Here is an 11,530-nt window from a genome sequence, read left to right as displayed (position 1 = left end):
ATAAACCAGAGACTTCATCAGCCTGAGACCAGAAGAACTAGATGGTGCCTGGCTACCACCAATGACCGCCCTGACAGGGAACACAACAGAGAGTTCTAGCTGCAGCAGGAGAAATGTGGAGCGCAGAACTCAAATTCTAGTAAGAAGACCAGACTTAATGGTCTGACTGAGACTGGAGGAACCCCAGAAAGAATGGCCCCTGGATTCTCTATCAGCCCAGAACTAAAACAGTTTCTGAGGCCAACTCTTCAGACAGGGATTGGACTGGACCATGGGATGTAAAGTGATACTTGTGAGGAGCGTGCCTCTTAGCTCAAGTAAATGCAGGAGACTAAACGGGCAGCTTTTGTCCGGAGGTGAGATGGGAAGGCAGAGAGGGTTAGGAGCTGGTTGAATGGACATAGGGAATCGGGGTTGGAAAGGAGGAGTGTGCTGTCACAGTATGGGGAGAGCAATTAGGGTCCCATAACAATGTATGTATAAATTTTTGTATGGGAAAAAATTTTTTAAAGTAATAAAAATATTTGGATAACTGTATTTCAATGTAATTGATTTCCTTCATAATCCTGTGTATTTTATGCATTTAGAAACATTTTAGAGAAGGGGTCCATAGGCTCCACCAAGGATCCATGGCAAAAAAAAAAAAAATTAAACTCTGATGAGGCCTCTTATGTAACCTTTAAATGAGAATTCTCAGAATTGTGCTTTGTTTTCTTCTTTTCCTTATTGAAAATAACAGTGACTAGTAATGTGCTTCATTTAATGTGTTGCTGTACTTTTAGGTTTATGTACAAGTTAATAAAGAAGCAGCAGATGATAAAAATGTAGCAAAATCAGCACATGAGTTCTTCCAGCGGTTGGAACTGGGAGACTTGCAAGCACTTTCACTATGGCGGAAATTTCGGGACTTGAGCATTGAGGAATACATTCGGATTTACAAGGTACCTGTAGACTCCCCCCTCTGCTTTCCTGTGGTGTACTACAGCTCTTGACTGATACTACTGTGTAGTAATGCTGCATCATAAGCTTGTATTTTAAGAATAGATTTATCATTGAGTTGAAGATTAGGACTCAGATACTGTCCTTTGGGCTGGGAGAGCTATAAAATAATCCTGAAGCATTATCAGCTGAAATTCTGATACTTCTTTTCATTCTGACCTTTCCTTTCTCTCCTATCACTCCTTCACTTTTTATTCTTTTTTTCTTCTTTTGCTTCCTTAGGCCTGTATATGATGAATATAAATTCATTCATTTGATGAACATTTAGGGTGGGTGGTACAAGAGTATATAGAAGAGGTGACAATCCTTGCTCTCAAGGACCTTTCATTCTAGCGAGGAGACAGAGGATAAATTACCATAAACAAGAAACATATCTAGTCTGTTAGATGATGAGAGGTGCTGTGGAGAAAAATGAAGCAGGGAAAGGAAGATCAGCTGTGCTGTCTGTGGGTGGAATGAGGGGAGGCATTGAATTTTAGTCAAGGCTTCCAACTGCTTCCTTCAAGTTCAAACCCCTGCTGAAAATTTGCGTTTCTGACAAGTTCCCAGGAAGTTATACGTAAGAATCACCTGAGGATCTTGTTAAACTGTAGGTTCTGATTCAGTATATCTGGGGTAGAAATGCAAATTCACAGCAGGGATCAGTAAAGGAGCCCATGTGACTGAAATAGAATAAGCAAGATGAAGAATAGTAGGAGAAGAGGTTGAAGAGGTTGTGGGATGAAGCTTAATGTAGGACGTTCTCCAGGGCTGTCCAGTGGAACTTTCTGCTATGATGTTCTGTATCTATGCTGGCTAATAATAGGATTAGGGTTAGGGTTACCCACATGTAGTCACTGAGCACTTGAAGTATGAGTAGTGTGACTAAGGAAATAAATTTTTACTTGTTTTTTTTTTTTTAATAGCCACATGTGGCTAGTGACTACCATATTGGACAGCATGTGCACTGTTGTGAGGACTTGACTGGGGCAGTGGGAACCATTAGAAGGTTTGAGCAGAGGAGTGACTTGGTCTAATTTTCTTTTCCCCATCTGTGTGACAGACTGACTATAGGGCATCCTGTTCTTGATTTTAGGGTAGGATAATAGGAGATTTAACTAATTTTCTTCTTCTTTTTTTCTGAACCTCTTTAGCGTCTTGGAGTACACTTTGATGAATACTCAGGAGAATCGTTTTATCGTGAAAAATCTCAAGAAGTGTTAAAATTGCTGGATAGAAAAGGACTTCTACAGAAAACAATGTATGATCAGGTTACTATTCTTTAGTAAAGTTACTTGTTCTTCTTTGAAATTGGTATTAATATATTCTTTCAGTAAGGACAACAGGATGTGGTATGCAGCCATTCTTGGCATTTTTTTTATACTGTTTTTTGCTGTTCAAAGTACTTTCACACACGCTCACATTTGCTGCTATGGCAAACTCCTGAAAAGGTTGTGAGAAAGGACGCTGTCTGCTGTTTACATGTGAGGAAACAGAAGCACAGAGTGTAAGTCATCTGCCTGAGATCCCACAACCTAGCAGGAATGGGAAAAAGAACTAGAGCTCACATCTTCTGACTCAACCCTGCCTTCCTTAAAAATCCCATTCTGTACTGAAAAGGATTTATGGATGTAGGTATAATATCACAGACTTTTGAAATGAGGAAATCAGGAAGAAGGGACAGGAGAAATAATGCAAAGTTAGGGATGATGTTATTGCCTCATAAACACACACCGGGATTCCGTTTGCCTGCTAAAGGTCGGTTACTGATTTAGCTTTGCGCTTCCTGCCACCCGAACAGAGAAGCAGTACCCGTCGTGGGAACCAGGCATCTGTACGTTAGAAGGATCCAGTTGCTTAGGAAAAGTGCCAGTTTTCATAGTACCAAAGAGCAGTTTCTCCGGTAACCTCATCTCAGTAATGCCTGAAGAAAAAATTTTAGATTGCCACATACAGATTTTAATTTTTGATCAAAAAGGAAAGATAGTAGCAAAACTCCATGATTTTTACTACTCAAAGGTACTTTCTGGCATGTTAAAAATTAGCCCAGTATTGAATGTTACAGTAACTTGAATAAGAATCTGTGATGTTTCATGGTTATCTTTCACTTAAACTGACATTGCAATCTCATTCAACAGCTGGGAATATAAAAGATTTTATCTAAGTGCCTTACCCAGAGCTACAGATTAAAAATAAAGATAACCAAATATTACATCATACGTGCTCTTAATAGATTCATAGTCATATTCCTTCTTAACTTTTCTTCATTGTTGATTATGGCTGGAATTGACACTGTTACTTATAAAAATAGCTTTTATGGTTTGCCAAAGATACTACTGTAGATAGACTTTTAGAGGTCTTAATTTATTATATTGCTTCAGAGTTACTCTTTGCATTTCTAGAAAAGGAACAGCTGTAGTAGATCTCTCTGGGAAAGGTGATCCCTCCTCAATTTGTACTGTAATGCGAAGTGATGGGACTTCTCTTTATGCAACCAGGTTTGTATCTTCTCTGAGGGTAAGCAGAGTAATATGACTTCATGTTCTTTGTTCTGAGATTAATGTTAAGATAATCATTTTTTCCTCAAAACTGTTATCAAGTCCTAATTGCAAGTTTTGTTATCTCTTGCTGTCATCATTCAAAGAATATTTATTCTGTTTATTGCCAGCTACCCACCAAAACCAAACCCACTGTCATTGAGTCAATTCCAGCTTGTAGCAACCCTGTAGGACAGAGTAGAACTGCCCTTTAGGGTTTCCAAGGCTATAAATCTTTACAGAAGCAGACTGCCACATCTTTCTGCCCTGGAGCAGCTGGTGGGTTCACACTGCTGACTTTTGGTTAGCAGCTGAGTGCTTTGAACACTGTGCCACCAGGGCTCTTTTTTGCCAGCTAGACTTCCTGAAAAGGTTTAATATTATCAGAAAAGTGACCACAAAACTTTCTAGTTAAACAGCATAGGATTACTTCAGCTGAATACAGCATTCTACCAACTATAAAAGTGAGGTACTTCATCCTCAACCGTTTAAGTGTTTTACAATTACACATTGGCAGGAAATAAAAATAATGCATACTAGGAGGTGGCCATGTTGGCTCAGTGGTCTCCTCATGCTGTAAAAGACTATTTTATATGCACTTAAGTATACCGGACCTCATTATGATGTGTGGTAAAACAGGCCAGGGGAGAAGTAGGCCATGTCTCATATTCTTTTCAAGGCCAGGGGAGAAGTAGGCCATGTCTCATACTCTTTTCATCCATCACCATGACTGAACCCGGTAGAAAGGAGCAATCTCTGTTAATCTGTAAGAACTAGGTTTACCAATTTCACCTATTTCTGAGACAAATGTTCTCATGGATGGAACTGTGTCCCCCAAAAAATGTGTGTAACAATTTGGCTAGGTCATGATTCCCAGAATTGCGTGGTTGTCCTCCATTTTGTGATTGTAATTTTATGTTAAAGAGGATTAGAGTGGAATTGTAACACAACCCTTACTCAGGTCACATCCCTGATCCAATGTAAAGGGAGTTTCTGTGGGGTGTGGCCTGTACCACCTTTTATCTCTTGTAAGAGATAAAAGGAAAGGGAAACAAGCAGAGAATTGGGGACCTCATACCATCAAGAAAGCAGTGCCAGAAGCAGAGCTCATCCTTTGGACAGGGGTCCCTGCGCCGAGAAGCTCCTAGTCCGGGGGAACATTGATGAGAAGGCCGAGAGAGAGAAAGCCTTTCCCTGGAGCTGACACCCTGAATTTGGACTTTTAGCCTACTTTACTGTAAGGAAATAAACTTCTCTTTGTTAAAACCATCCACTTGTGGTATTTCTGTTATAGCAGCACTAGATGACTAAGACGAACGTAATAAGAAGAAGAGGTAGGACAATAAAAAAGTCACACAAGCAACACAGCCATATCAAGGTACTGCTGACAAAAGGCTCTAGTGTTTCCCAAGCCATATTAGGTCACAAGCCACTTTTGTAACATAGTTAATGATATTTTATTTTTGTGTTATTAACTACCATCATTTGCTCCAAACAATTTTAAACAATCAACCAATTCTTTTACTGCCCCTTAGAAAATTCATCTCTTTCTATTGTTTTTTCACACTTCCCTATATCAATGCCATGTCACTGGGGTTAGGAAGTAAGAAGGACCTATATATCTAAGGGATACATTTCTTTTTCAAAATACTAAAAAACAAAAAAAAATTTTGTGTGTATGTGTGTGTGCCTCAGCTGATTATTGGGCAGATTCAAGAAAGAATCCCTTAAGCTGAGGTTATAAGAATTGTGTCCACTCAGAAAATTTACCTTAACACCTAACTTCCTCTTTTTTCTTTGGTAAAATCGATTGTCTTTTTGCCACTTGTTGAAATGTTTGATTTTTCACCTTGTATTTACTTTAGCCTTTCTAGTGGATTTCTTATAGAACACATCTATGTTTGTGAATGTGAGTCGAAAGAGTCATTATAGCAGATGAAGAAAAGTGCAGGAGAATTTTGACAAGAGCACAAAGTGCGAGGCTGGAGACCTGGGTTTTTGTTCTGAGACCAAGGCAATCATTTAACTTCTCTGGCCCATGGTTCCCTACTGAGTGAAATGAGAAAGCCAGTTGCCGTCTAATCGACTTTAACTAATGGCGATACCAAGTGTGTTAGAATAGAACTGTGCTCCGTAGGGTTTTAAACGGCTAATCTTTCGGACGTAGATCGCCAGGTCTTTCTTCTACGATGCCTCTGGGTGACTCGAACCTCTATCCGTCCGGTTAGCAGCCAAGTGTGTTAACCATTTGCACCAGCCAGGGACTCCTGTGAAATGAGAGACCTGGACAAAATGATGCAGTACTTTTCCCAGCTTTCAAGTTCAGTTTCTACAAACTCAACCTAGAACTTTGCCTTACATTCTTCTCTTCCATTCTGTTGGATCAAAAGGTTTTTCTTCATTTTATCCTTTGCTCAAACCAAAAAATATAATGGGATGTAGGTTTGTGACTTCATTTTTGTGGTAACCCTCTATACCAGGGTGGTTTTTTTTTTTTTAATTATAATCCTTCTCAGGAGCCTTTTTAGATATTTTTTCCCAATTGCCCATCCGCATGAAACTCTTAATAACATAGACATAGTACATATATATCTGTATGTACTATATTTATATCTGTGCTTTATACAGAAAAAGATAAGACTTTTTTGCCCCTCAAGAACCAGTTTTCACCTCCACTGATAATGCGTGCTGTGCAATGCCAGGATCATGAGGTGGGTAATAATGGCATTTTGATGGTTCCCAATTTTTTAAAAGACCTAGGAACTATTTAAGCCCTCCCAGTTTTTTACGCTGTTATCCAAAAATAATTTAAAACTTCAGTATCTTCATAATCCTGGATTTGAAATTTTATAATTTATGATCTGTTTTTCATTATTTCATACAACATGCAAGCCAAGTATTTTGTATTTAAACAGAGATAAAAGAGATAAGTGAAATTTTTGTCAAAGGACTTACAGTCTTTTAAAATGCTTTAAAAGGTATTATGATTGACCAGAACTTTAAAAGTCCTTGGTAGTGCTAATAGAAGAGTAGCTAGAAGATGCCTGCTTACCTACCACATCACCATGTTTTAAATATGTTCTTTAAGAAAATGTATTACAGGGAGGTGGCCAAGTAGGTGATTCTTTCCAGTAGAGACTTAGTTAACTAATTGTAAAACATTTACCTACAAGACAGTTCTCAAAGCTGTTTTACTTATTATTACTACTTTTCCCAGAGCTTTTATTTATTTTTGTTTTATTATTACTTTTCCAGGGGCTTTTATTATTGCTTTTCCCAAAGCTATTTTTGTTATTATTGTTTGGTATCAAAGTATGGTATTGGGATTAGAAGTGTGAGTGGTATACCCAAGGCTGTGGGATAACAGGAGTTCTTAATTAGAAAAGGCTCATTGCTATTAAATAGGGAAAGCAAACTATTGCCCAGATCTGTTTAGTAACTCCTAATTTATGACCATTCTTTCAGAGATCTTGCAGCTGCTATAGATCGAATGGACAAGTATAATTTTGATACAATGATTTATGTGGTAAGTAGTCACAATAAGGATCAAAATGTTATGGTCCCTACCTCATGAAAACTGCAAAGATAGAAATTGGCTGCCATGCTGAAAACTATGGGAAAGATAGTTTTCTGCTCTTTTTGTCAAACTGCAGAGAGATTTCAATGTTAACTGTATTTAAGGTGGCAATTCTATTTTTTTTTTTTTAATTTTTAAAAATGAAAAAGGTATATTGCTTCATTGTAAAAAATTACCTGGCACAGGAAAATGGATATATGAAATGAATATTGCAGGTCACAGTACTGCAGTTTTTTATAATAGTTTTTTACTATTATAATTTCGAAATAGTTTAAGACTCAAAAGAAGTGTAAAAAATAGCAGAGTTTTCAAATATCCTTTATCTAGCCTTCCCCAGTGATAATATCTCACATAACCTTACTACATTGTCAGTACCAGGAAATTCACATTGGTTCAATATTACTAACTTGATAAAGACCTTATTCACATTTCTCCAGCTCTTATGTGTGGGTGTGTGTGTTTTGTTCTATGAAATATTATTACATGTGTAGATTCATATAACCATCACCACCATCAGAATACAGAACTCCCCCTCACAACAAACCCTTCATGTTACGACTTAGTAGCACACCTTCCCCCCAACTCTAACCCCTGCCTGTGTTCTCCATCACTACAATTTTGTCACTTTGAGAATGTTACATAAATGGAATGTAACCCTTTGAGACTGGCTTTTTTCACTCAGCATAATGAGCCCTTGAGAGCCATCCAAGCGTGGCGTGTAGCAATAGTCTGTTCCTGTTATAGCTGAGTACTATTCTTGTCTCTTCTCCACTTTCCTTGCTCTCCACGAGCAACCTCCCTTTCCACTAAGAAAAAAACATGGCCATCAAGCATCTTTTTAGAACTTCGCTTTGGCCTTCTTGGAGATAAAGGTCATGACAGCTGAGAGAGAAGGAATTTAAATAGAATACTGAGAAAACAGAGGTTCCCTTTTCCTCCTGAGTTGGTGGAGTCCTGCCGCTCCTCTTTCCTTCTTGTAGAGCACCCAGTTTAGACACTCTTCTGGTGGCATACACTTTGTGTGTTTCTTTTAAAAATTAAATATGTTAAGTATGTTTTAAAAAATTTAAAACATATTGATTGACAATGACATTAGTCTGTTAAAACTCAAATATGTTAATTTATTCATGTCCCACCTATTTTTGTAGATCAATTTATCACTGACTCTTTTTGTGAATACGTTTTCCTTCCAAGACAGATAAAGGGCAAAAAAAGCATTTTCAGCAAGTGTTCCAGATGCTAAAGATCATGGGATATGACTGGGCAGAAAGGTAATGTCTGTATGGCTCTTAATTGACTGGTCAGGAACATTTAAAACTTTGTTTGGTGAGCCAAGCCCCAAATTGCATCCAGTTGTAAAGGATTTTAATTCAAACTTCAATTGTTCAAGATTTTAGTGTGGAAAAGCAGACTTGATTTTTTTACATTAATTAGTGTCTTAATTACAGTGATTTCTATCTTATAAACATTTTAATTAACGCGTTTTTACTAGACATCTCCTTTCAGGGGCTTGATTTTCAAATTCTTAATCTCTAGCTCCTTTTTTCCATAAAGTCAATGGGGTAATTTAGTCACTTGCTAGTGATTATTTTTACAAAGTGAAACTGTGTGCTGAAGATTTTTGTGACATGCAGCAAATCACATTATATTTCAATTTATTACTTTTTACAAACCCCTCTGAGAGAGTTAAAGTTCAGACTACTCTCTGAAAGGGTACTGTTATATACTTTTTAAATTTTCAGTTAACCAAACGCCCACTCTTCATTTCAGGTGCCAGCACGTGCCCTTTGGAGTAGTGCAGGGAATGAAGACTCGAAGAGGAGATGTTACTTTTCTGGAAGATGTTTTAAATGAGATTCGATTAAGGATGCTACAGAACATGGCTTCTATTAAGAGTGAATTCACTTTTTTGTTCTTGTACTCAAATCTTGAGGCGACTTTTATGTTTTGGTGGATGTTTATGCAATGTGAATTATTATGACTGTCCCTCCATTGAACTTTTACTAACCTTGTTGAAAGTTGTTGTTAGGTGCCATCGAGTCAGTCCTGACTCATAGCAGCCCTATGTACAACAGAATGAAACACTGCCTGGTCCTGGCGCCATCCTCACAATCGTTATGCTTGAGCCCATTGTTGCAGCTACTATGAGGGTCTTCCTCTTTTTTGCTTACCCTCTACTTTACCAAGCATGACGTCCTTCTCCAGGGCCTGGTCCCTCCTTATAACATGTCCAAAGTATATGAGATGAAAGTATCACCATCCTTACTTCCAAGGAGCATTCTGGCTGCACTCCTTCCAAGACAGATTTATTCGTTCTTCTGGCAGTTCCCATGGTATATTCAATATTGTTCGCCAGTACCATAATTCAAAACCATCAGTTCTTCTTTGCTCTTCCTTATTCATTGTCCAGCTTTCACATGCATATGAGACACTTGAAAACACCATGGCTTGGGTCAGGTGCACCTTAGTCCTTAAAGTGACATCTTTGCTTTTTAACATTTTAAAGAGGTCTTTTGCAGCAGATTTGCCCAATGCAATACATCATTTGATTTCTTGACTGCTCCTTCCATGGGCGTTGATTGTGGATCCAAGTAAAATGAAATCCATGACAACTTCAATCTTTTATCATGATGTTGCTTATTGGTCCAGTTATGAGGATTTTTGTTTTCTCTATATTGAGGTGTAATCCATATGAAGGCTGTAGTCTTTGATCTTCATCAGTAAGTGCTTCAAGTCCTCTTCGCTTTCAGCAAGCAAGGTTGTGTCATTTGCATATCGCAAGTTGTTAATGAGTCTTCCACCAATCCTGATGCCACATGATTCTTCATGTAGTCCAGCTTCTTGGATTATTTGCTCAGCATACAGGTTGAATAAGCATGGTGAAAGGATACAAACTTACGCACACCATTTCTGATTTTAAGCCACTCAGTATCCCCGTCTTCTGTTCAAACAACCTCCTCTGGGTCTGTGTACAGGTTCTGCATGAGCACAAGTTTAAGTGTTCTGGAATTCCCATTCTTTGCAATGTTCTCCATAATTTGTTATGATCCCCAGTCAAATGCCTTTGCATAGTCAATAAAACACAGGTAAACATCTTTCTGGTATTCTCTGCTTTCAGCCAAGATCCATCTGACATCAGTAATGATACCCCTCCTTCCACATTCTCTTCTGAATCCAGCTTAAATTTCTGGCAGTTCCCTGTTGGTGTATGGCTGCTACTGTTTTTGAATGATCTTCAGAAAAATTTTACTTGCTTGTGATATTAATGATACTGTTCGATAATTTCCGCATTCTGTTGGATTATCTTTCTTTAGAATGGGCACAGATATGGATCTCTTCCAGTCGGTTGGCCAGATTTCTTGGCACAGACAAGTGAGCACTTCCAGCGTTGCATCTGTTTGTTGAAACATCTCAGTTGGTATTCTGTCAATTCCTGAGCTTTGTTTTTCACCAGTGCCTTCAGTGCAGCTTGGACTTCCTTCAGTACCATCAGTTCTTGATCATATGCTACCCCCAGAAATAGCTGACCGTTGACCAATTCCTTTTGGTACAGCGACTCTGTGTATTCCTTTCATCTTTTTCCATGTATTCCTCCATGCTTCCTGCATCATTCGATATTTTGCCCATAGAATCCTTCAGAATTGCAACTCAGGACTTGAATTTTTTCTTCAGTTCTTTCAACTTGAGAAATGCTGAGTGCATTCTTCCCTTTTGGTTTTCTAACTCCAGGTCTTTGCACATTTCATTATAATACTTTACTTTGTCTTCTTGAGCCACCCTTTGAAATTTTCTGTTTCAACTCTTTAACGAGATCATTTCTTCCATTCACTTTAGCTACTCTGCATTCAAGAGCAAGTTTCAGAGTCTCTTCTGACATCCATTTGGGTCTTTTCTTTCTCTCCTGTCTTTTTAATGACCTTTTGCTTTCTCCATGTATGATGTCCTTGATGTCATCCCCCAATTCCTCTGGTCTTTGGTCATTAGTGTTCAGTGCATCAAATCTGTTCTTCAGATGGTCTCTAAATTCATGTGGAATATACTCAACCTTGTACTTTGGCTCTTGTAGACTTGCTCTAATTTTCTTCAGCTTCAGGTTGAACTTGCATGTGAGTAATTGATAGTCTGTTCCGCAGTCAGCCCCTGGCTTTGTTCTGACTAACGATATTGAGCTTTTCCATCGTCTCTTTCTGCAGATGTAATCCGGTGAGGTCCATGTGTATAGCTGCTGTTTATGTTGTTAAAAAAAGGTATTTGAAATGAAGAACCCATTGATCTTGCAAAATTCTGTCATGCGATCTCCAGCGTCATTTCTATCACCAAGGCCATATTTTCCAATCCTTTCTGTCTCCAACTTCTGCATTCCAATCACTAGTAATTATCAATGCATCTTGACTGCATGTTTGATCAATTTCAGACAGCGAAAAAGTTGGTAAAAATC

General features: G+C 38.3%; 1 protein-coding gene across 2 annotated transcripts in view; it reads left to right on the top strand.

The window, feature by feature from the left end:
- RARS2 (arginyl-tRNA synthetase 2, mitochondrial) overlaps positions 1-11,530 on the top strand; it is a 60,613-nt gene that overhangs the window by 43,653 nt on the left and 5,430 nt on the right. For both annotated transcript variants that reach the window (XM_023742961.1, XM_004388984.2), the window contains exons 9-14: positions 783-941; positions 2,133-2,239; positions 3,381-3,476; positions 6,981-7,041; positions 8,287-8,363; positions 8,863-8,987. In XM_023742961.1, coding sequence (XP_023598729.1) covers positions 783-941; positions 2,133-2,239; positions 3,381-3,476; positions 6,981-7,041; positions 8,287-8,363; positions 8,863-8,987 — 625 coding nt within the window. The remainder of the gene's footprint in view (positions 1-782; positions 942-2,132; positions 2,240-3,380; positions 3,477-6,980; positions 7,042-8,286; positions 8,364-8,862; positions 8,988-11,530) is intronic.

Source organism: Trichechus manatus, unplaced genomic scaffold (assembly GCF_000243295.1).
Source record: "Trichechus manatus latirostris isolate Lorelei unplaced genomic scaffold, TriManLat1.0 scaffold00226, whole genome shotgun sequence".
Classification (NCBI taxonomy): Eukaryota; Metazoa; Chordata; class Mammalia; order Sirenia; family Trichechidae; genus Trichechus; species Trichechus manatus.
This window is presented reverse-complemented; position numbering and strand designations above follow the sequence as displayed.